Here is a 25,192-nt window from a genome sequence, read left to right as displayed (position 1 = left end):
GTTATATTTTCTGAATAGGAATCAACAATCGAGCCAGTTAACCTAGCGGTTCCTTTGCAATCTGACTAATTGTCATTCAACTGCTAGTTCCTAGTAGTTTGAGTCCTGAGGGTGCTATCTGGTTTTTTTTATTACAACACATTTTTGAAAATGCCTCCTAAAACCAGAAAGAATTTAAAAATCAGAATGGAAAAGGACTGGAACACATGCTTTGAAAATAAAATTTCCGGTCCTTCTTCTACGTCATTTGTGACTCTCTACCTCTTTATTAAATTTACAGTCTTGTTGAGTCGTCTCTTATATCTTCTGAACAGGAACTAGTACTCGAGCCAGCTTTAGCCTAGCGGTTCCTTCGCAAACTGGATAATTGTTATTCAACTGCTAGTTCCTAGCAGTTCGAGTCCTGCGGGCGCTGCCTGGCTTTTTGATTATAACACATTTTTGAAAATTCCTTCTAAAACTAAAGAGAATAAAAATCAGAATGGAAAAGGGCTGCAACATACACTCTAAAAATAAAATTTCCAGTCCAGCTTTTACATCATTTGTGAATCTCTACATCTTTATTAGTTTACAATCCTTGTTAAGTCATCTGTTATATTTTCTGAACAGGAATCAACAATCGAGCCAGTTTAGCCTAGCGGTTCCTTCACAATCTGAGTAATTGTCATTCAACTGCTAGTTCCTAGTAGTTTGAGTCCTGAGGGTGCTGTCTGGTTTTTTTTTTTATTATAACACATTTTTGAAAATGCCCTCCTAAAACCAGAAAGAATTTAAAAATCAGAATGGGAAAGGACTGAAACACACACTTTGAAAATAAAATTTCCGGTCCTTCTTTTACGTCATTTGTGACTCTCTACCTCTTTATTAAGTTTACAATCTTGTTGAGTCGCCTCTTATATCTTCTGAACAGGAAGTAGTACTTGAGCCAGCTTTAGCCTAGCGGTTCCTTCGCAATCCAAGTAATTGTTATTCAACTAACTGCTAGTTCCTAGCAGTTCAAGTCCTGCGGGCGCTGCCTGGCTTTTTGATTATAACACATTTTTGAAAATTCCTTCTAAAACTAAAGAGAATAAAAATCAGAATGGAAAAGGGCTGCAACATAGACTCTAAAAATAAATTTTCTGGCCCAGCTTTTAAATCATTTGTGAATCTTTACTTCTTTACCCTATCGTCTGTATAAACTTTGTTGAGTAATATATCTTCTGAACAGGAAGTGCTACTTGAGCCAGCTTAGCCCAGCGGTTCCTTCACAATTTTGTTAATTCGTGCTCATCTGCTAGTTCCTAGCAGTTCAAGCCCCGTGGGTGCTGTATGGCTTTTGAATCTGCTCAATTTGAGGAAACTACATTTTAATATATCTCCCAAAAATCTGAGACCGCTTTAAAATCGGAATGAAAATGGGCTGAAGCACACGCTCAAAAACTAGTATTTCCCGTTCACTATTTAACATTCTTCCAGGACAGTCTTTGTTCAATCAGTTCCTCTATCATTTGAATCAACACAGACCTTTGAAGCAGCACAACCTAGTGGCTTCTTTGCATTTCTACTGTGTATTTAAATTGCACCCATGCAATAAAAAAAGATGCAAATCCTAATTTTTTTAATGGTTCATTTTCCACAAGTGCTCTCTGGGTTTTGATGTCTCTAATTAATGCACATTTGGAAATAAACCCATTAAAGTCCAAGAAAGCATAAAAATTCAAATAGTATATAAAGAACCATACTTTAAAAATAAAATTGATGACTGTCCAACTTCTACATTTTATCTTCTGTTTCTACACTCAGTCATCTTTTGTACCTTTTAAAGAGATAGTATGTTGGAGCCTATAGTATTTATTTCTTTTGCAGGAAAATGAAGTTTCTTCATTTAGTTGGAATGTATTTAAAATACTAGCTATTAATAACTCAAGTCTGGGGAATGCTGTCTGTAGTTTTTAATACCCACAACATTATTAGAGATTTTTTTCCCTATCCTCTAAACCTCTATCTATTGGATTCCAAGGCTAAAATGAGCACAACGTTTGTCATTCTAACCAAGACAAAGAATCAAGAATGCTTTAACTTTTTAGCCAAAGCACATGGCATTTTTTTAAAAAAGCAGAAGAGCGGATTCCATATAACTTTCCTAAACTTTGAGGATGGGAACTGATGCAACTCTGCAGAAAGCTTTTATTTGTGCGTGTTTATTGATCACTACCACAGTGCACCCATCACAATGTATTTGCAGAATCCCAAACAGCTGCTCTTCCACCTTTTTTGCTGACTACCTCCCCCTTCCTCCCACTGTCAAGATCTAGCAGAAAGGGCATGCGCCAAGCCCCTTCTATTAAACAATGTCATCTTGTTGAACTCAGGAGCCACACCATGGAGAACCAGCCTCCTCCAGAGAAGCTCATTTTCTCATACCTATTGACAGGTAACAAAACGAGCCACAGCCTTGCATTGGAGGGATCTGTTTGAATATGCTTATAATCCCTTTAAAACAGGGATTCCTAATTTTCTTGCCCTCGCTCTTCCCTTTAGTGTAACCTTAATGTACGTACCTGCCCTAAACATTCAAATCCACCAACATGAGCACAAATGAACACAATGCAAAGGAAGCTTTGGGAGAGGTGGATTCATTGCAACAATATAACTAAAAGGTTGAATGTGGACTCTGTCTGCACCTCCCCAAGGGCGGCAATGCAGAAGAAACCCTACTTTATAAAGAGATCGCTGTAAATTTCAAAAATTGGGACAGCAATTCTGCACACTCAGCTCGAGACGGAGCTGGAGCTCTCATGCATTCATACACAGAGCGACGGTGTCACTTCGCGAGCTTTGCCCCCTCCTCCGATTCCCACAATTCCGCCCACAGCTAAAATGGCGGCGGGAGTCCAGGGCTGCGTGAGACGCTTTCTCTGGATGCCCTGCAACTGGCACTGCAGCGCTTTCCAAGCTCGCTCGGCCGCCTCCTTGTCCTCCGCGCACGTGCGCCAGATGTTCCTCCAGTTCTTCCAGGAGCGGCACGGGCATCAAGTCGTTCCCTCGGCTTCTGTGAGGCCGCGAAACGATCCCGGGCTGTTGTTCGTGAACGCGGGAATGAACCAGGTACGTTCCCGAAAGAGGGCGCGGAACGAACAGGCTTCGCAGAAGGGTTCCGCCGTTGCCCTTGACGGCTCTGATCGGATGCTATCGTTCCCTTTTTTTTTTTCCGGAATTTCTTTTTCTTTTCTTTTTTCCCTGGTGTAAATGCCGCTGCTACGGTGCTGTCGTTTTACATCTTTCTCGCTGCTAAAAAAAAGAAAATGGGTATTTGCTCATAAAGCTGCATTGCATTTTAAAACATTTTAGACTTCTAGGGTATTTTTCTGGAAACGTAAAAAAGGAGAAAAAACGTTCAGCTGAAGGAAAATATGCAGTCGGAATAAGAAGCATTCTAAATGCAACTGAGAACTGTAGTTGGGATATTTCAAAAAGAATGTCTATGTTCTTTTCTCTCTAGCACCTTTTCTGTTGAGAACTTGATTTAAAATGTTTTAGATAAAAATAAAGTAAGCTTCGTATGTCATTATGCATTATATTGTGATTCACATTATCTAAGATAATATAAATTTGCTTTTCAAGAGCACCACTGGAACCAGCATAATGGGTAGTTTAAGTTAATGGACTGGATCCAGAGAGTTGCTGCTTCAAGTCACCATTTGATTAGATCAGTGTTAAACTAAAATAATGTCCTGTTCTCAGATATTCTGAGCACATTGTGCATATGTGAGACTGACAATACATACTTGCATGACATGTTAAGTTACGTTGTACTTTGGCGTGCAATCAAACATATACCATAGGCTGGAATATGGTCGAGAACTTTACCAAATGGCCCAGTGTGTATCCAAATCTGAACTAATGATGGATTTATAAATAAGGAGCCATTGCTGTTCTAAAAAAAGTAGGGTGGGGGAATAAACACAGAGCAGCATCTTTCAATTTGTTTTTCTGCATTCATGGGTTTGGAGGAATATTATTATTTTGAATGGAATAGGAATAAGGAGAGGAGAGGAGGAGAAGAGAAGAGAAGAGAAGAGAAGAGAAGAGAAGAAGAGAATTCTTTATTGGCCAAGTGTGATTGGACACACAAGGAATTTGTCTTTAGGGCATATGTTCTCAGTATACATAAAAAGACAAGATACATTCATCAAGAATCACAGGGCACAACACCCAGTGACAGTCATACAGTACAATAAGCAATCAAATCATACTAGAAAACAATTAATATCAATATCAATCGCAAGGATACAAGCAACAAAGTTACAGTCATGCAGTCACAAGTGGGAAGAGATGGGCAACAGGAACGATGAGAAGACCAATAGCAATAGTAATGCAGCCTAATGTGAATAGTTTGACAGACAATAGTTTGAAAGAAAGGGATTGGGAAAAGAGTGACTTTCTTACATCCTATGCATGGTGACTGTTTCTTATTTGATCATTGTGAACATTGTTTAAATTGTAACAACATGATTCCAGGAAGTCATAGATACCACAAAAGAAAGACTATCTGGAATAAAAGAACTATTAAAATGTGGCTGGCTGGGTTTGCTGTACTGACTGGGAAATGTTTGCTAGCTGATTCCCTTAATCATGGTTAGCACTAAGATTGGTTTATTGAGTGATAAGAGAATGCGCCTTCCCACTGTAACAATCCTCCTCTTAGTGTGAGCCAAATATCTTGTTTGTGAAATTTCCTTTCTATTTGTCTTTTAATTTCCAGTTCAAACCTATCTTCCTGGGCACAGCAGATCCTCGAAGTGAGCTTAAACGTTACCGCCGAATTGTGAACACCCAGAAGTGTGTGCGGGCAGGTGGAAAGCACAATGATTTGGAGGATGTGGGTCGAGATGTTTATCATCATACTTTCTTTGAAATGCTCGGGAACTGGTCCTTTGGTGATTATTTCAAAGTAAGGCATTGTTACACTTGCTTTAAAAAATGGCTTATTTGTAATTAATTTAATTTGTAACTAAATGAGACCTAAGTGTGATCCAGAGTTATCTTTTTTTCTTTGTGACATATTTGTTTCTAAACTGCACCATAAATTGGAACAGTAAAACAATTGTAGTCTCTATGGCTTCTCAGTGCAAAGGATTTTCTGCATGTGGAAATAATATTTTTTGAGAAAGAACTTAGTTGATCATGCTATTCTGATTTGTGCACTTTATGCAAACATGACACTTTACACAAACATGAGGCATAAGTCAAGGAAACTGTCTAATTGCAAAGTGAATAGGTTTTGCTGTTTGCACTCATATTGACTTGATGACACTTCTGTGCTCCCACTTCTGATCTAAGTACTTTAAACCAGTTATTTTCAGCCTGTGGATTGCAGTGTATTGGAGTGTAACACGGTCCAACACACTGCATGGCTTTACTGATTAGACATGCTGAGGGTTGTAATCCACCACATCCAGAGGACACTAGTCTGGGAAAACATTTAAACAACTGTATAGAAATAAATAGCCAAAAGGACCTTACAGAATTCTAGTCTGCCGTTGATGACATTAATTGTTTAATCTGTCTATATTGTATCTTCAAAGAATTTAGAGTATCCTGCTCAATAGCTTAGAGAAGAGAGTAATCTATCCAAGGTTATCCAGTTGCAAGAGACTGGGAAAAAATCTCACCGGATCACTTTAGTCCCATATTTTTATTTGCTCACCAGGTTGTTCTTGATTTGTGCTAAAGCAGTTAATATCACACTTTATAGTCCGTTCCCTCTGGAGCACCTGGGGTTGTTTTCTTACCCAAACATTATTTTTCATTGCTTCCATACTTTTTTATTTTAGGAGGAAACTTGTAAGATGGCATGGGAGCTCCTAACACAAGTCTATGAAATTCCAAAGGATCAGCTTTATGTCACTTATTTTGGAGGTGATGCCTCACTTGGTCTAACTGCTGATGAAGAGTGTAGGGATATATGGCTTACACTTGGGTAAGTATTTTTTTTTAAATGAATATAAATAAATTTTAGAAACTTTGAAGTTTTTTTTATCATGGTGTCATGATGTGTGATTTAACAGAATAAATGAAAGAACCATGCCTAAATTACCTAAATTCACCTACCCCAGCAAAGTGTCAGCCTGGAAACAGAGAATTCCCATTTTGAGATTTCTGAGTTCCAGCCCATGAAGTTCATAGATCCAGGCATTTGGAGAAAAGAAGGAAAATATGGATTTACTGTTTCCACTCACCAACTGCTCTGCTAGTTTGCTTGTTCTTTTTTTTATTGTTGTTCTTTCTTTGTTTTTCAGTGTACCCCCTAGCCATGTTCTTCCTTTTCACCTGAAAGATAATTTCTGGGAAATGGGTGACACTGGTCCCTGTGGGCCGTGCACAGAAATCCATTATGATCATATAGGTGGTGGAAGAAATGCAGCAGCGCTCGTGAATCAGGGCAGTCCTGATGTAGTGGAGATCTGGAACCTTGTTTTCATTCAGTACAACAGGTATGTTATGATGTTACTGCTAGAGTTTTATATTAATGCCGTAGCTTGACTTCTTAGCAAAATTTTGCATGGTATAGAATATGCAGAGTTGATTAAGTTGGGCAGCTATACAATTTTTAAACAAATATTCACAGGTTTTACACCAATCAGTATTGTTTTATCAGTCCAATTCTTTATATTAAATATACCGTATATTTCCTCTTCTCTCTGTCATCCCCCCATTATATTGTAATTTATCAGCTGAAGGGCTGCACTAATTTTATGTGGATTGGCAAGGTCTCTGCAAGTCTTCAAGTACCCATTTTTCCCATTATCTCCCCATCATCTACAAAATAACTTTAAAAGCCTTTTTCTTTTTTACCCTACCACTCTGTGTACTGCCCCTAGTGAGTGTACTTTCTGCATTAATATTTCGATACTGTCAGAACTAGCAACCTTCAGCCCAAAGCCCCCATTACAGCTTGTGTCCTGGTTTCAAAAGCCTTCAATGGTAGATCAGCCCAGATCTCTAGCAAGAGTAATCAGTCCCTTTCCTTTTTTTTCCTTTTTTTTTTGGATGAGAGAGAAGAAGGTATCAGAAAGCAAAATAAATTTAAGAGAGAAAAGGGTAGCATAAAGCACTGGAAAAAGAACATATAAGAAATTATGCCCTTACTCATTTAGTTGTGCTAGTGGCTTTGCCTTTGCTCACCTAACATATTATTTCTATAGAATGACAATAAAGGGTTGTCCTAATCTATGATGGACAAGAGCCTTTCCATAATCTCCCACTAATCTTGGTCATCTAGTCTGTCCTCATTAGTTTTCCTGGTGCCTTTCTCCAATTTCAGTTCTATCGCTTGCAGCATTACCATCCCTCTCCCTTCAGCAAAACAAGTCTTGGCCTCTAATTAATATTTACCATTTTTCCTTGGTTGGTTAACTGATACAACTCTAGAGAGGCCAACGGGAATTTACGCCATCTGCCTCAGCATCATGTGGACACCGGAATGGGCTTAGAAAGGTTGATGACAGTTCTTCAGAATAAACGCTCCAATTATGACACTGACCTCTTCACCCCAATCCTGGATGCCATCCATAAGGTGATTATCAGTGTGGTGTAGTTCTACTGAAACTTAGAAGTTTTGTATGTACAGTCTACCTAATAGGCCCCAGTTAAGAACTATGAAGGACTATGATTGCATTGACTTGGTGGTGCAGTGGACTAAAGTGGTGTTAAATAGCATTTAGCTGCCAGCTGCCTGCAATTACTGCGAGTTCAAATCTCATCAGGCTCAAGGTTGACTCAGCCTTCCATCCTTCTGAGGTAGGTAAAATGAGGACCCGGATTGTGGGGGCAATAAGATGACTTTGTATTAAAAAAAAAACACTGCTTGGGGGGGCCAAAAGCCCTACTAAGCAGGTATATACAAAAGTATGAAGGCTATTGCTTAACACATTGTAAGCCGCCCTGAGTCTCCGGAGAAGGGTGGCATATAAATTGAACAAACAAACAAACAAATAAATAAATAAATGTATCTAAAGAACATCTTCATGGACCTTGCTACTCCATCTCATACCCCTTTCCCAACCCAGATCATGCCTCTCATATACAGTTGTACTCCTGTCCGGACCTGTGCTACGCCTCTTACACATCCTCATGCGCCTGCCCAGATCTGCAACACACACACCCCACACACCCTTGTGCACCCTCCCTGGCCTGTGCCATGCCTCCTGTGCACACTTCCTGAGCCATGTTGTGCTCCTTGCACATTTGACCCACGCTGTGCTTTTTGCACACCCGTACTACATCTCTTGTACACCCCGTTACATCCCATCCTCAACCCTTTCGTGCACCTTCCCCAACCCTCCTTTGCACTCCCACACACTCGCTTGTTCCCTCCGCCACCCGGCTGCAGAGACTTACCTGCCTGTCACCCTGGACTTAAAACTTCCTACTAGTTTCCTCACTGGCTTTGATTGTGAGAAGCCAGTCAGAAGCTTTCTCGCTAACAACCCTAGGATTCAGTTAACAAAGCAACTGGGACTGCCATCACTAAGCAATGCAATTGTCCTCTACAATCGTATTGTTTAGCAATGGCCATTCTGGTCCCAATTGGCATCATAAGCCTCAAGTCAGAGAAAGACTAATGTGACAGAATCACAGTGGTAGTACACCACGATCTTTTTGGAGTAAGAATGGGAATCTCTGGTCCACTAGATTTTATATTAAAATGTCTGTGATCACTGGGCGGTGTTTAAGGGATTTGGAATTCAACAAAACCTTGAGGCTCATTAAGATTCACCAGTATGAATATTGCAGATATGCTAGAATGCTTATTTCTCAAGAGATCAAAAGTTGCTGCAGTAGCCTTAAAAGAGCCAGTAGAATGATTTACCGTATTTTTCGGAGTATAAGACACACTCCCCCCCCCCCAAAGAGGGTGAAAATTTGGATGTGTCTTATACACTGAATGTAGCCCCTGCCCACCCGCTGGCCCCCACCCTCTTGAAGCTTTTGGAGGCTACAAACTCAGCCTCTCAAACGGAGATCCTCTCAACCAGAATTTTTTTTCCCTTATTTTTCTCCCCCCAAAATAAGGTGCGTCTTATACTCTTATACTCTGAAAAATATGGTAAATAGTTTGCTGGCTGTTCAAACTGAGAGACCAGCTCTGATAGCATTAGAATTTTAGAATTTCCATTCTTTTCTGAGTGGAAAAGCGCAGCTTCCAAGGACTATAAAAAAAAAGTTCTGATATGGGTCTTATTATATTTGGGAATAGCTTTCCTATCCCTCTCTTAGCTATCAGTACTACTTTTCTGCAGTAGACATTTACATGTCTATACAGAAGTAAGTGCCACTGAATTTAATAAGGCATAAAACTGTAACATTAAACCCCAGGAACTTAGGCATTGTTGCTGTGCAGTGTTTCAGAGTTGATTCAGAAGAAGTTCAAACATAACACCCCTCTGTAAACTATTAAAATAGGCAAATCTTTCCTCAGGATCTTTTCAGAAGATAGGTGATAGAATGTTAAAAGGCAGAGAGACAGTTGAACGAACTTACAAATGCATTAGACTTCCCAAATATGTTTTGTGTGTTGTATGGAGATGGAGGAATGTGCCTATTTTAGTTTGGTGAAATATTGTTGGTCTGCCCTTTTTTAAAGAAAAATCCCATAAACATTTAAAGAACATTCCATTTAAACTTTTAAGGAGAAAAAAGTAAGGAAAAGTGGTGCAACTTAGAGTAATTACTGTATTTTTCAGAGTATAAGACGCACTCCCCCCCAACCCAAAAAAAGTGGGTGGAAATGTCTGTGCATCTTATACAGCGAATATTGTGGTGGGGGGGAGGCAGTTGTTGCGGTGCTGATCAGCTGTTCTAGAATGGGCTGCAGTGCCAGTGGCGAATGGGCCGCGGAAGCGAACAGGCCATGCCAAATGGGCTATGGCAAACGAGCCAGATGAATACCGGATGGATGCTGGGAGGCAGAGGCAGATTTTTTTTTCTTGTTTTCCTCCCCAAAAGCTAGGTGCATGTTATAATCCGAAGCTTCTTATAGTCTGAAAAATACGGTAAATAGAACATGCATATTTTTGTGTAACTTTTTTCAGTGTCTTTTATTATCTTTCAGGGCTGTGGTGGACCTGGTTACCAAGGCTTGGTTGGCGAGACTGACCCGAGGGGAGTGAACATGGCATACAGAGTGGTGGCAGATCACGTGCGTGCCTTGTCTGTGTGCATTGCGGATGGGATTTTCCCAGGCATGGCTGGTGCCGAGTAAGGAAAAAGTCCAATAATGAGAGGAAGAAGGGTTGGAGTGAGTGATGAGAGAATATTCGGGTTGATGTTGTGAGAGAGAAAGTTACATGGAGAGAGGAAGCAGGGTGGGACAAATGGAAATTACAATTTTGAATGATTCCAAAAGATTAGTGGAGGAAAGAGTGACTGCAGCAGAAAGTATACAATATATGGAGCATATTAAGGATATAGTTGTAAAACCAACAAGATAAATACTAAGAGAATCTTGGTGGGAATTTTAGCAAGTATTCAGACTTTTTTTCTGAAAAAGTGCCTACTCAAAATGCTAATTTCTTTTTGAAACATTTCTTCCCTGCAGGCTTGTTCTGCGTCAGATCTTGCGCAGGGCTGTACGATTTTCTTCTGAGGTTCTCCATGCTCCACCTGGGTTCTTGGCGAGTTTGGTTCCTGTTGTGGTAGAAATTCTGGTAATTTAGAATTTGATTTCTTAGGCAAGGATACTTCTTAGAGCCAGCTTCCTTTTCTAACACTGTATTGGTTGGCTTATCAGATGTTGCCTTGTCATCTTATGACATCAGATGAGGAATCCCTTAGTTGCTAGAAGTATGGGAGAGATAAGAAAGTCAAAAAGCAGATTTTTTTAATGCAGGTGTTAAAACCACTTGGTTTCAATATTAGAAGAAATAGTACATGATCCAGCAGTTCTACTATCCCAATGAGATATATCACATCACTTCTGCTAAATAGAAAATGTGCAGACATAACAGAATTATCAAAGGATTTGGAATCAGGAAAGAGCTACGTTTGCAGAATTCCATGTTTCTTGACTGAAAGGCAACTCTTGTGGAAGTGTTTCTGTCCAATAATATCAAGGGCCTGAAAGGCCTTTTGTGATATTTGTGTTAAGTCAACACAATACATTAATGCTGTTTATCACTCACATTAATCCTATTCAGAGATTTTATTTTTGCATAAAATTGGGGGTGGGGGAGGAGGGTAACCTGCTATATTATATAATTCCTGGCAAAAAAAAATTCCTAATTTCAGAAACAAAGAATTCCATATAATGTAAATTAAAGATGGGGAAAAATGGGAGTTGCACTAGTAATGACTTGTAATGAGTTGATGTTTCCTTTGCAGGGAGATGCTTATCCAGAACTAAAGAGGGATCCAGAGAAGGTAAGCAGCTGCTGCTGCTGCTGCACTCAAAGTTGTGTTGATCTCTAATGATCTCTACACATTACTTGAAATAGTGGAATTATTTCCTTAGCTATTCCCTCTTAATGAGCATACTATAACAGCTTCCAGTTTTGGATGCATTTTTTCCCATCTCATTTTGAATAGTGGAAGAATGGAGGTGAGATTGAGCTTCACTGCTGTCTACTGAGCAATTATGCTAATACAGCATGCCCTTTAAAGGACAATCCAACAGTTGAGCTCTGTGCCACATATGAGCAAATGCAAGAAGGAGACTTGCCCTTCTGACATGAATGAAGTTATAAGCCAATGGCCCATCTAGAGCCAGAGATCTCAGGCAAAATGTGTTGTCTATTTATTCCCCTCTTTTGTTTTGAAAGATGTATTCCTCTTTTCCAGTATTTTTGTTAACCCAGTGAATGATCCAAGCAATAACTCGCATGTACTGTATTCTATCTGGAGAAAGAAAGTTCCAGTTAATTTTCTAAAACCTTTCCTGAGAAGAAACCTTCATTTAAAAACCATTAAAATTTTTGATATATAACTTTATACATTTTTCTTACCCTGTTTACTAAGTACTTACGTATGTTAAAAATATGTATAAATATTTTTTTTTTAAAAAAATTTGATATATAACTTTGATTGCACAAAGTTTGTTCATAAAAAAGACAGTAGAAAAACTTTACAAAATTATCTTTTTGAATGCAAATAACATCCCTCATTAAAAGGATGTTTCTGCAGCTAATAGACTGGGAATTACCATATTTTTCAGAATATAAAATGCACTTTTCGCCCCGCTAAAAGAGGCTGAAAATTTAGGTGTGTCTTATACTCCAAATGTAGCTTTTTCGAAGCTTTTTTTCAGCCCTAACGAGAGCTTTGCCTGCTCCCTCCGACTCTCAGCTGTGCTTTAGAAGCTTTTTTTCAGCCCTAACAAGGAGCTAGGGAGTGAAGCAATCTCTGTGCTTTGCCTGTTTTTCTCATTGCTGCTCCCTCTCAGCTGTACTTTAGAAGCTGTTTTTCAGCCCTAATGAGGCGCTAGTGAGTGAAGCGTGCTTTTCTCATTGCTTCTCTCTCCAAAAAGCAGCTGTGTTTTAGAAGCTGTTTTTTATCCCCAAGCAGGGGATAAAAAGCGTGGGTACACTCAAAACCAGCAAACTAATGTGCTGAAGCTGACCAGACTAAGGATGCTAGCCAGATGAATACCTGGTAGGCAGATTTCCCCCCCCCTATTTTCTTCCCCAAAAACTAAGCTGCATCTTATACTCTGGTGCATTTTATACTCCGAAAAATATGTGCTATGTCAGTTTGAAAGTTGAGCGTAGGGGTTCAGCCTATCCCTAGTTAATTTTTTTTTAAAATTTTTTTTATTTTCAATTTATATACCGCCCTTCTCCCTGAGGACTCAGGGCAGTGCACAGCCAGAATTAAAAACATGAAATATAAATATTAAAAACAATTAAAATCTATATAAATTTGGCCCAAAAATTTAAAAAACCACAAACCAATTAAACATTTAAAAAATTTAAAAAATTTCTTCCTAAGCCAGCCCGGCTTGCTGGAAAAAGTGGGTTTTAAGGGCACAGCGGAAGGCACTGAGGTCTTGGATTCTCCTTATCTCTGGGGGCAGCTGATTCCAGAGGGTAGGTGCCCCCACAGAGAAGGCTGTCCCCCTGGGGGTCACCAGCCTACATTGTTTGGCTGATGGCACCCCGAGGAGGCCCTCTCTGTGGGAGCGCACAGGTCGGTGGGAGGTCATCGGTAGCAGCAGGCGGTCTCGAAGATAGCTATTTGGTTAATTATAATTATGGTTGATGATGGTCTTTTGTGGACTAGATGCGTCTAAAAATCTTAGACCAATGTCAACTGGATGTGCAATCTGGATTTTATTTTCTAGAGCAGATGCCTTTCTTTCTTCTTATTTCTTACTCTTCCCTTTTCTCCATTTGGATCATAGGATTGCAGGAAGAGTAGAATTCTGCAAAAGTGAGGAGCATGCATCATGCTTGTACTACCTCTTCTTAGTGAGAATACCTTGGAAGAGCTGGGCTATTCAAATTTTTAATTTGCCTCTTCATCTTTTATTCAACACTTGTAATAAATTGCTTTCTAAGCTATAGGTTTATTTATTTTCTGTGCCTCTTCAACTTGCTTCTTTATCTCCCTGCAGATTATGAATATCATCAATGAAAACGAGGCAGCATTTTTATCTTCTCTCTTGCAAGGACGCCGAGTTATAAACCGAACTCTCCAGAAATTGAATCATTCTAAAGTCTTCCCAGGCAAGGGTCTCATTTCCCCACAAACCACCACTGCTAGCTACCAAAGTACAAAGTACAGTGTAATGAGATAGATGCCTTGTTTGTAAAGCCCACCTGCCTGGCTTTGACTTGTCCCTTCCTTTTGACCATGTTTGCATGAAAGAGTAATATTCTAGCTGGTTAATGTGGGAATTAATGTGCAACTTTCTGATGTCTTATCTCTGTAATCACAGTCAGTGGTTAATCTTACGGTTGAGGTATTTTTTTACAATTTCAAATTCTAGTTAGAAAGCTTCAAAAATGGCAGATGCTGCATTATAGGGTGACATAGGAAAGTTGCTGAAGTTGCTCATATTTTTGCCTGCAGGCGAGGTAGCTTGGTCTCTGTATAGAAATTTGGGGTTCCCCCTGGATCTCATTAAATTGATGCTTGAAGAAAATGGAGTACAGCTAGACATTGCTACTTTTGATCGTCTGGCTCAGGAACATGCTGAAGTAAGGCTCACAGGTGTCTTTTTATGACTCATCCTATTTGATCTGTTTTTTTCCTCTGACCAATGCCTTAAAATGGTACTTTTAGGGAAATCTAAGGCAAGAATAGGCAATCCATGGCTTTCTAGCCATAGCTAAAAGGGAGCTCCCAACAGCCCCTATGGTAAATGGTGAAGGATATTGGGAATTTAGCAACATCTGGAAGACTAAAAGGAGTTTACTCTAGTTGCAGCTGCGAGTAGCAGGACGCCGCAGGTCTTATTGGAGCAATGCTACCGCGAATGCGTGCAACGGCACAACAAACATCACAGTGGTGCCACCACCCGCAAAACAACACAACAAGCCTTGCAGCATCCTGCCACAAGAGGCTGTACCAGTGCGATGAGCCTTGCAAAGACTCATTTCTGGCGGACTTTGGGGGAGAGAAACAAGCCAGGTCTCTGCTGCTTCTGCTTTCCTTGTGTGCAGCCAAAAGTTCGCAAAAGGCAGGAAGGTGAAATGCCAAGCTTGACCTATGCCCACACCTCGCATATTAACCCCACTTTTTCAGCCCAAGCGATCCTCCCCTCCTGCTGAGGCTTTAAGAATACCTCACAAGCGAAGTCACCCACCATTTCGCCACGAACACCCTGCTCCTGACAGGTGAGCTAAAGCAGGAAGAAGCTGCAGCTGTGGCTCTCATCACTCCTGCTCGCTGGCCTCCAGCAATGCCTTTTGCGGCAGCAGAGGCCAGAGCCAAAGCCCCATTTTCAGCTTCTCTGGGATGCTAAGCTGCCCTAAAGGGTAGGGCAAAAAATATAAAGACATCCCCCGAAAATAAGCCCTGGCGCTTATTTCGGAGGTCAAAAGAAAATAAGACCGGGTCTTATTTTCAGGGAAACACGGTAATAGGTATATTGTTGACATCTGTCTTAATTTTGATCTGGGTTTTTTTCCAAATGGAATAGCCTTAATTTTTTTTTTGTCTAAAAGGTGTGCAGGTGCAAACTGAATTGGAGTGAAATTTCATAGTAACCATTGAATTCCACCTCCCCGACACTTGATTTAAAAGGGAGCAAAGATTCTCAAAAACTTAAACTTGATCCTAGATTGGGATAGGATTTCTTATGAAAATGCTACAGTCTTCAGTATTCTGTGGACATGTTTAATTAAATTGATGTGTCTCATTCTTGTGTTTTCTCTCTGCGCCTTTCCTTCCATCTCCATGTCTGTGCAGCACAATGCTAAGTTGCAACAGCAAAAGCAGCCCCAGAGTGCTGGGAAGCAGCTGGACGTGCTTTCATTGGCCCACTTGCAACAGCGGAATGTGCCTATTACTGATGATTCCCCCAAGTATGACTATAAACGTGGACAAGATGGGAAATATGGTAAGGATCAACCCTTTTTGGTGAAGACCAGACTTACTTTATTTTCCAGTAGGGAGATAAATGTTTTTGATAGAGTAGAATAACGGCTCATTACCTGATTTGAAAAGCACACTCAGGCAGCCATTTCTTATTTTATTATTGCATCTATATGATGCATGCTTGCAAGCTTCAGCTAAATATAGTGATTTTGGATAATGAGGAGGGGGGAAATTCTCTTTGAGGGGTCAGGTGGCTGCATCTCTGCTTCCTGAACTTCAAAGGTCAGGAGCTTTCTGAAGGCCCTGCCTGCTTCCAAATGGCTGCCTCCAAATGGAAATAGGCTATGTGAACCTCATACAAGAGAATCACATAGTCTATATTTTGGTACTGGCTTCCGGCAGTTGATGCCAAGACAGTAGGAGGCTCTGCTTTGTTCACTTCTCATATTAGGAAGCACCTCCTCTCTAACCAGGTGAGCTCTATATACCCAAATCCCACTTGTTGCCTTTGGAAACCATGGAGAATATTAGCCTCCTTCCTCCATGTTGTTTTTTGCACGTAGGATTCTGTGAGGAAAGAGAGGAGAAGATGCATTTTCGGCTTTTACTTAAGCTGCAAAATATCTTCAATCGGGTCTTATTCACCAATCACCATGGGAGTTGGCTGATGGAGGGATGAGACAATTGGATTCCAGTGTAGGAAAGAAGCCTATTTTTAGCAACTTGCAGCAAGTTCCATGATGTCACTAAATCATTCATAACAGTAGAAACCTTGAAGAAGTATTGCCAGCCAGAATAGACTAAATAATCTAAATAATAGACTAATTAGGCTAAATAATCCAGTAATCCCAAATTTGTCTAATCCCCAAGTTTTCCTATATGCTGTCCTCTTTTGTAATGCAATGAGAGTTTAGCTCTCCTGAATTTGGAGCTGTGGAATTGAACTTGATGGAAGAAAATCTATCATAGCACATGCATTGAATGGATACATATTTAAATCCATTTAATGCAGTTAAAGCCAGTAATGTATCCTGTTCATGTGGGGAACTGTGAATGGTATCTCCACAACCATTAATCTTTGTACTTCTTAGATTTTTCACATACCCAATTTCAACTATTTGGTGGAAGCTGCAAATTTTTGTTAAGCCTCCAGCAGTACATTACACAAGCTGGCAAAATCTTTCATGGGAAAGCTCTGTTGTTGTTCAGTTGCTAAATCGTGTTTGACTGTTCAAGACCCCATGGACCACAGCATGCCAGGGCCCCCTGTCCTCCCCTATCTCCCAGGGTTTGCCCATATAGAAGGAACTACTCCCATATATAACAATATCATTTTAATATGTTTGCGTTCTTGGATACTGCGAATACAGGTGCACTGTGACTATCCAAAATACTTGAAATAATTTAGATGAGCAGTGCTACATGATTGGCTGATTGTCTTGTTGTCCAGGTGGCTCCACTGAATAGGCCATCTTATAGAAATGGAGTCTATAACTTTTTCTTGCTCTTTGCAGTGTTCAAGCCATGCCAAGCCACTGTCTTAGCATTATATAGAGATCAGACTCTTCAAGAGGAAGTTTCAGGAAAACAGCACTGTGGGGTCCTGCTAGACAGGACTTGCTTCTACGCTGAGCAGGGTGGTCAGGCATCTGATCAAGGCTATATGATGTGTGGCAGACAGCAGGTAAGCTTTTTCCTAGTCAGAACTGAAATTATTCCCTGATGATTATGGGAATGAGCTTCCTTGAAATGTATTCGCCATCTTGGTTGCAGTCTCCGAGCTACAGCACTAATTTATTCCTTATCCACATCTTCTTGCTTCTCTTTCAGTCTTTCACTGTAGCAAATATAAGCAAAAGGGAAGGGAAAAACTGACTATTGTAATATTTTTACTAAATGCCGAAGGTTTACCTCTACTAAACTTAATCTGTACTTCTCCCAATGTTAATTTAAGAGCTTAGTTGATTGATAAACAGCATTTGTTAATAACTAAGATATTTGAATGTCCCGTAGAAGGATAGAAGAACCTGCTCCACAAAATCATGAAGTGTCGATGTTAACAGTTGTGTCTTTTTCCTACTTTTGAGGATGTACTTTTCCCTGTTGAATCAATACAAGTATTTGGTGGCTATGTAATCCATGAAGTCTTCGTTTCAGAAACCCTGAAGGTTGGGGACCAAGTACACCTCTTTGTGGATGAGGTAACAATCTGTGCTGGACAATTCCCATAAAACACCTGGCTCAACTGTCTTTATAAACATGCCATACTAACAGCTTATATTGGGTGGGAAGTTAGGAAAATATATTGCACCCTGTATACAACCAACATTTCAAAGAACATTCCTAAGATATAGAATATTCTATGTTAGTTTTTACCTTTGTTGGTTTTGCCTTAATTGTCATCCTTCCAACTAATGAACTCAAGGCAGTCAAAACTCTTGACAGTTTGCTCAAGTTCAAGAAGCCCTTTATTGAGTACATCATATGTACATTTAGAAAGGTGAAACTAGCTCTGAAGGGTTCCAGCACTTAGAGATAGTTAAAAGAATAGAATTTCCCCCCACATACCCTGTGTCTTTTAGATCACATGGGCCAATCAATTCAGCCAGAGGTTCCCACTCAGCTCCAACAGGTGTCCATTGACATGACCTTGGTTCACACGCCGGCTGGTACCCTGTTTTCCCCAAAATAAGACATCCCCTGATAATAAGCCCAATCAGGCTTTTGAGCGCATGGCAATAAGGCCAAGCGCTTATTTCAGGGTTCAAAAAAAATATAAGACAGGGTCTTATTTTCAGGGAAACATGGTAGATGTTTTGACTAGCACCTGAGGCACTACATTCCTAAGCTCCCCCATCCTTCCTCCCGTGAATGGCAACCAAGAAACAAAGCAGGAGTAAGCATGAGAAAGAATGGCTTCAGCTGAAGTCGTTTTGCAGGTTGACACTAACACTATTTTCCTTTCAACCAATTCACAAAGATTAACAAATACAGATGTTGCAGCTGAGCCCCAAGACAGTGTCTTACATTCAAGATAGAGAGAAAAAAAAAACCCTGTGGATTCCCTAATGCTTCTCAAATATGTCACCCATTGAAATAAGCGAGGCTAAGATATGCAAATAGAGATATATATTTTTTAGCGGAGTAACTTTGTTATACAGTAATAAGGCAAATTCCATCATTTTGGCTGCTTAGGCAGTTCTTTGAGAGACCTTAGCAAATTATGTAATAATTGTTTAATTATTAGAAGCAGTATTTGGAGTATCAAGGTGTTTAAGCACTATCCTGCAGTGAATATCTTAGAAAACAAGTATGGTGACCTTCTGATATCAGAAGAATTTATATAAGAATAATGCACAGTCACTTTTGGACAAAAAGAACAGCTATGAAGTTGGTGTTCTAGTACACACAGTCTAAAAGAACGTAGAGATGGCCTTGGTGAAGGAATGGATGAGCCTGTTAAGAGAGGAGAAACGGCAATTCATTCCTGAGAAGGTGAAGGGCATAGAAACTAAAAAATAATCATGCATTGATTCTGTTTGGTACAGGACAAACAGACAAACCCAAATTAATAGTGTAGGTTTTCAAGATTCTGTCATTATGCCCTATACTAGAGTAGCATTCCTGGAATTTTGCAGTGTCTGTTTCTTGACCTTGCCCTACCTCAAAGAACTGACAAACAAGTATGTTTCTTTGGGTATTAATTAAAGGTAACCTGGGGGTCTTCAGATATTGCTGAACTATCAGTTTCAGCATCCTTCATTGCCCTTTAATTGGAGCTTCTAGGGCTTCTTGTTCAGCAACATCTGTAGGGCCAGAAGTTCTTGACTAGTTAATTCAATAACATTAGTGAAGGAAGGGCTATAGAAGTTATAAACGCAGAAATTATACACTTAATTTATTTCAGTCTGTGGTATCTCCAGAGGAAATAGATATTGAATAACAAAACAAAAAAAAACCCCTCTGCTGAGAACATTCCTAGACATTATAGTTGGTGCTTTGGTAGGTAAAATAAGAATCAGCATGGCTTTGTATATACAGTCATGTGTTCAAAATTATTTCATTATGCATTAAAAACTCTTTATTTTTCATTGCTGATATGTTCGGCTTTATTATAATGTTTTGCAATACCAGTGCCCCTTATCCAGTTCATTTTGTTTTCAGGCCCAGAGGCTAGCTTCCATGAGGAACCACACAGCTACCCACTTGTTAAATTTTGCACTCCGCCAAGTCTTGGGAGACTGCACAGAACAACAGGGATCCAGTGTGACTGCTGAGCATCTGCGATTTTTTGTCAACACCAAGGTGCCTGGTATCCCCAAAGTACTCCACATTTAGAGCAGGGAGGATAAGAAAACTTGGAACACATCTAGAGATGAGCTGCAAAAGTTAGTTCAACACCTACTATCTTGTCCCCTAACACAGGGGTCGCCAACCCTGGGGCCGTGGCCCATTCAGAACCAGGCTGTGGAAGTGGCGGATGGGCGAGTGAGAGCACCCAAAGCTCCATTTGTGTGAGCAGTGGGTGCACATGTCTGCTGCTCGTGCAGATGGAGCTGCATATGTGCACACACCTGCCACTCACATGGAACAATCCCCTCTCCCCACTGGTCCACCAAGCTGAAAAGGTTGGGGATCGCTGTCCTAGCATATGAGTACGACAGCCTTTGGACTTCTGTCATTGTTAGCAATCATGGTATTGAAACAGTATTTTTATTTAATAAATTTGTTTGCTGGCCATCTCGCCACAAGTATTCTCCTTATTCCTCCAACACTGACTAAGGGTTGCCACAGGGCATATAAATTCTGATGGATTTTGTCATTCTTTACCATGGAGGAAAATTTGGTTAATGAGTAATTTGATATAGACAATAAAGGAGAGATAGGATCTGCAATGGGAAGAGCAAATGTCTTGTAATACAGGTTTTTGCCAGTTCAAGGATGGGTAGCACCCAGCATTGAGGAAAGGCCCTAAATTAACAGTTGGAGGGAATTGTGTGCTACGCAGCTCCAAATTCAATGTATAAATGGAGGAGGAATGATGTAGGCAATTTAGTTTTGAAGCATTTAATGTCTTCATGTCTAACATGCACAAGACAACCCATCAATTGCCATCTAATCCTAATTGCTATTGTGAATACTTGTTGTTTTCACACTAAAAGCCTAATAATGAAAGGTTTATTAGCATTCTCTTACACAGAATTTGTCTACAAATTCAAACAAAGAGCAAACAAATCCCCTCTGGAATCAGCTGCCCCCAGAGATAAGGAGAATCCAAGACCTCGGTGCCTTCCGCCGTGCCCTTAAAACTTTCTTTTTTCAGCAAGCCGGGCTGGCTTAACATATTTTTTAACATATTTTTAAATATTTTTAATTGTTTTGTTATCTTAAATTGGGGCCAAATTAATATATATCCTTTTAATTGTTTTTAATGTTTGTATTGTATGTTTTTATCTGGCTGTACACCGCCCTGAGTCCCTCGGGAGAAGGTGCGGTATATAAATTCAAAATAAAATAAAATAAAATAAATATATAGTTTGATTCAAGAACTATTGATTCTGGTTTTTAGATGAGAACTCTGAGGCTTAAAAAATCTAGCAAGTGTTAACACCTGAAACTAAATCTTGGAAACTAATCATCCACTCTTTTGGATTCTACAGTACATTAATTTTCATGCTGTGTAATACTGCATCTTTCTGATGGAGTATATTTTTCTTCATCAGGTTCCCATAAAAACAGAGAATCTGCAAGAGGTAGAAAGTGTGGTCCAAGAGATGATCAAAAGGAATGAAACTGTCTATACAGGAAAAGTTCCCCTCAATCAGACCAGTGATGTTCTAGGACTCCGGAAACTGGATACGGTAATTTGAGGGATGGCATTGACTAAAGCAAAAAGTCTTAAATAGCTAAAAACAGATCAAAAGTGACCTCAGCCAGGGTAGGCATTTTGTTCTGGAGACATTTGGAGTCATTTCTGAGTAAATATTTATGTTCTTGAATGTATTTTTAATCAAAATGTCTAACAATTATAAATATTGTGCATTTTAAAAGTGAGTCCAAAATTACAAAATGACTCTTCCCCATTTGTTTTGCATTTTGATGCATATAATTTTTCTTTATTTTTTATTTATGCTTTCTCTATATTTCCGCTACCTGGTTTCTGCTTTGGAATCCCATTTCCATCTAATACTCGTTCCTTCCCTCTTTGGTTTAGTTCCCAGCCACAAAATACTGAGCATTCTGAAAAATGGAACCTTTGAAATTAGTGGAATTTGAGAATCTCAGAAACTGGTAGCCAAGCATTTGGCTGTTATTGAAAATATATCAGGTTCAACCATTTTCCACTTGTTAGTAATATCTTTCCCATTCAGCAGCAATTGTTCAGGAGTGTTAGTGGTCATATCACATGATCTAAGCCCTGTCCCTTTGTATATGCATGTGATGCTGACACAAACAAAGGTGGCAGGGCTTGGATTGTGCTGCTATACTGTCACCTTTAAGAAACATGGGTAAATGAGTGGAGATAGTGTGTGCAGACCTTCCCACAGATTGGTCTTCGGCACGTTCTCAAGGGTGCTGCCATCTTCCACATAATTACGTCCACGTAATAGTTGCACTCGCCACTTGCACAGCCAATAATTGCCATGTCATGTAGTCTTCTCTAAAACCTTTCAGGTGTATCCCGATCTGGTTCGTGTAGTGTCAGTAGGTATCCCGGTTGAAAAAGTCTTGGCTGAGGATTCTAAGCATGCAATGAATACCTCGGTGGAGCTGTGCTGTGGAGTGTAAGTATTTTTGTCCTGTTTCTTTTAAATTGAGATGTTTTGCACATGCCTTGACATTGTGCATGTGAAGTGGGTTCCCTTGAAAATTCCGCTTCCCGGTTTCAGAGGGAAGACCAAGGTCTGCATAATTTCTGCAGTCTGCCACAGCACTCTCTGCTTCACTGTAAACTGCCAGCGGTTTTAGATGGCAGCTCCCTCGTGCATTTTGGCAGTGAGACTCTTACCTGGGGAACCTTCATTAGCAATATAAAATGATACATTGTAATTTATTGCCAAAGAGACGGGTAGTTTAAAAATAGTGTCAAAATACAGGTTTCAGTTTTTGGTTTTTTTTGGTTATTTATTTATTGGCAGCACTTGAAGTTCAGCACCGATGAACTATTTATTGACCAAATCTGGTAGGATGGTTTGGCTTTAGAAGTTGGGAGATACCCTTCTTTTAGCCATGGCTCACATGAGGGGGAGATTGGAGGCTGTCTTGTCTCTGCCATTTACGGTTTCTTTAATAGGCTTATACCAAGCCAGTACTTTATATGTACCGAGATGGGTTTTGGATTTCTGACTCCTTCCAAAAAACAAAGCCTGTTTGCTGCTCTTTCTCTCCTCTCCAGTCACCTTCTGCAAACAGGAGACGTACAAGATTTCACCATCATCTCGGAGCGGCAGATGGTTAAAGGAATCAGCCATATTGTTGCAGTGACAGGAGAGCAAGCCAGACAAGTAAGACCTCAGTGAAATACCCTGTTTCCCCTAAAATAAGACATCCCCTAATAATAATCCCAATAGGGCTTTTGACCGCATGGCAACAGGGCCAACCGCTTATTTCAGGGTTCAAAAAAATATAAGACAAGGTCTTATTTTTGGGGAAACATGGTAGCTACAGGGCTTTTACAAAGATGGAGATGCTGATGCTGTTTAAACAGGCCCCAGGATCTGCTGTTCTCCTTTTGTCTCCCTTTGATCTGAAACATTTGTATAGTCTGGAGAGAAGGCCCTGTCCAATGTTCATAGTATCTGCTCACCTGTTGCTTCCAGTCTTATGCTGGAAGCAAATGCTATGCTCTTTCCTTTTCACCTCTGTTAAAATTCTGCAATTCAGAATCATTTAAGCAAGCTTGATCTCTGTCACATAGTCCTTTGTTCTGTCAAGGTCTGTCATTCCATTTGGAAACAGGGAACACTAAAGCAAGGGAAAACCCTGCCACCTGATCACTGGGACCTCCATATAGATAATAGAAGTTGTGGGTGTGTAACAATCTTACAATTGTTTTCTTTCTGCTGTTTTTTATATGTTCAATTTAAAATAACATCTAACAATGACTTAGCCTGAGTGCTTCAATTCAACCCAAGGGTGAGCAATGTGCTCCAGCCCCTTAGCCAGAATTGCTCCTGAGGCCTCTGCATTTGACCTAGGAGACCTCTCTGCAAACCCTCACCAATTCCATTCTCTTTCTTCAAATGCAGAAGGGTGGAATTGCAAGGTGAATTGACTCAATTGGTGCACAATTGGAAGACTGGAAGAACAGATTCAGCATAAATCATCCCTGAGAAGGTCCATTTCTGTGTGATTGCTAATAGTCAGCACTGACTTGATGGCACACAATTCAATCAAAGCTAATATCAAGGAAACTACCAGAAGTCTCTTAACTAACTTTCCATAGCTTGTTGTAGCCTTTTCCCCAACACTTCATCCACATATCAAAGGAAGATGTAAAGGCCAAAGTAGGGACATACTGTGTGTAGACAGACAATTCTTCTGGGTGTCTCTTTCCAAGTTAGAAAAGGTTCCACGTTATAAACCAGTATCTTGAATTGGGTTACAAAATGGACAGGGAGTCAAAAGAGTTTGTTAAGCACCAGCATGTTATGCAGATGCAACCCAATTCCAGGGAGCAATATTGCGGTTGAACTAATTAAACTGTCCACATCCATGACCTGATTTGATTTGTCCTCTGCTGCTCTCTTTTTAATCTACTGGGAAACTGGCAATTGGTGTTGGAGAAATCTAACTAATTTGTTTCAAATTTGAGATGGAATAAGATTTCTTAATACGATATTAATATCATAACCATTCTATGCAGATAGAAAAATTGCTAGGATCAGTTCCTCTCCACTTTGCCCATGCTTTGCCTTTTTCCATACTTAAGCAGAGGAAGGAAAAAATAAACATGAAGTGGAGCTGTACACAAGGAACACCTTCTGTTCTGCCCCTTTTGTCCGTGTCATACGGTAGATTTTTATATAAGAGATGGTAGAAATTAGGCAAGACAGTAGCTTTTAATAACAAAAACTCTTTTCTTCAGTTGCCATCTCTCACATTCAACTTTATCCAGAACTCCTGAGGCTTTTAGTCTGCACAAGTGCATACTTTAGTTTCACTATAACTGTCCCACCAACATACATGCCTCTGAGAGAAATCTCCTTTCCTCTTCTCATTAATTTCACTCCCTCTCTCCTTAGAATGCATCTTAACTGTTAATGAGATTTCTAGCTTTTTTCTCATCACTAGCAACCCATTTTATGCTCTCCTGAACAGCAGCCCTTTTTCCAGGGGTCCAGCGAACAGATAAAGCACCATTGATACAGTACCTCTGTTTTTATAGGCTCAGGATATTGGCCAGTTCTTGGCCAAAGAAGTGGATTCACTTGCTACCCGAGTGAAATTGGGAGGAGCCTCCGTTAATGAAACATGGCAAATCTCCAAGGAAGTTGGTCAACTGACTGATGTGAGTAGTGCCTGCCTTCAGAAGAATTCATTTATAATGAATTTATAATACTGTCACATGACCTTATTCTCACATTAATAGTCGTCAAGTAAGCTTATATTATCTGATACTTGTTGAATGAATGGAAATATTAGTATATTATTTGAGGGTAGGATATCT

At 40.0% G+C, this 25,192-nt stretch overlaps 1 protein-coding gene across 2 annotated transcripts in view; it reads left to right on the top strand.

Moving 5' to 3' along the window:
* Nucleotides 1-2,832: 2,832 nt before the first annotated feature.
* The window catches only part of AARS2 (alanyl-tRNA synthetase 2, mitochondrial), a 29,212-nt gene continuing 6,852 nt past the window's right edge, over nucleotides 2,833-25,192 (top strand). The window contains exons 1-18 of one of the 2 annotated variants that reach the window (XR_004593023.2): nucleotides 2,833-3,090; nucleotides 4,748-4,936; nucleotides 5,820-5,965; nucleotides 6,285-6,479; nucleotides 7,417-7,561; nucleotides 10,100-10,245; nucleotides 10,586-10,694; nucleotides 11,368-11,406; nucleotides 13,595-13,706; nucleotides 14,053-14,180; nucleotides 15,394-15,544; nucleotides 17,037-17,206; nucleotides 17,610-17,723; nucleotides 19,687-19,827; nucleotides 21,246-21,383; nucleotides 22,198-22,307; nucleotides 22,919-23,027; nucleotides 24,894-25,033. Coding sequence is in view for 1 of the 2 variants with exons in the window: in XM_034428049.3 (XP_034283940.2) it covers nucleotides 2,863-3,090; nucleotides 4,748-4,936; nucleotides 5,820-5,965; nucleotides 6,285-6,479; nucleotides 7,417-7,561; nucleotides 10,100-10,245; nucleotides 10,586-10,694; nucleotides 11,368-11,406; nucleotides 13,595-13,706; nucleotides 14,053-14,180; nucleotides 15,394-15,544; nucleotides 17,037-17,206; nucleotides 17,610-17,723; nucleotides 19,687-19,827; nucleotides 21,246-21,383; nucleotides 22,198-22,307; nucleotides 22,919-23,027; nucleotides 24,911-25,033 (2,493 nt within the window). In the remaining variant the exon portion in view is untranslated. The remainder of the gene's footprint in view (nucleotides 3,091-4,747; nucleotides 4,937-5,819; nucleotides 5,966-6,284; nucleotides 6,480-7,416; nucleotides 7,562-10,099; nucleotides 10,246-10,585; nucleotides 10,695-11,367; nucleotides 11,407-13,594; nucleotides 13,707-14,052; nucleotides 14,181-15,393; nucleotides 15,545-17,036; nucleotides 17,207-17,609; nucleotides 17,724-19,686; nucleotides 19,828-21,245; nucleotides 21,384-22,197; nucleotides 22,308-22,918; nucleotides 23,028-24,893; nucleotides 25,034-25,192) is intronic. The other variant, XM_034428049.3, reaches the window with a different exon arrangement.

This window comes from Pantherophis guttatus, chromosome 1 (assembly GCF_059756535.1).
Source record: "Pantherophis guttatus breed Tessera chromosome 1, ASM5975653v1, whole genome shotgun sequence".
NCBI classification, from domain to species: Eukaryota; Metazoa; Chordata; class Lepidosauria; order Squamata; family Colubridae; genus Pantherophis; species Pantherophis guttatus.
The sequence above is the reverse complement of the archived record's forward strand: the minus strand, read 5'-3'. Positions and strand labels throughout refer to the sequence as shown.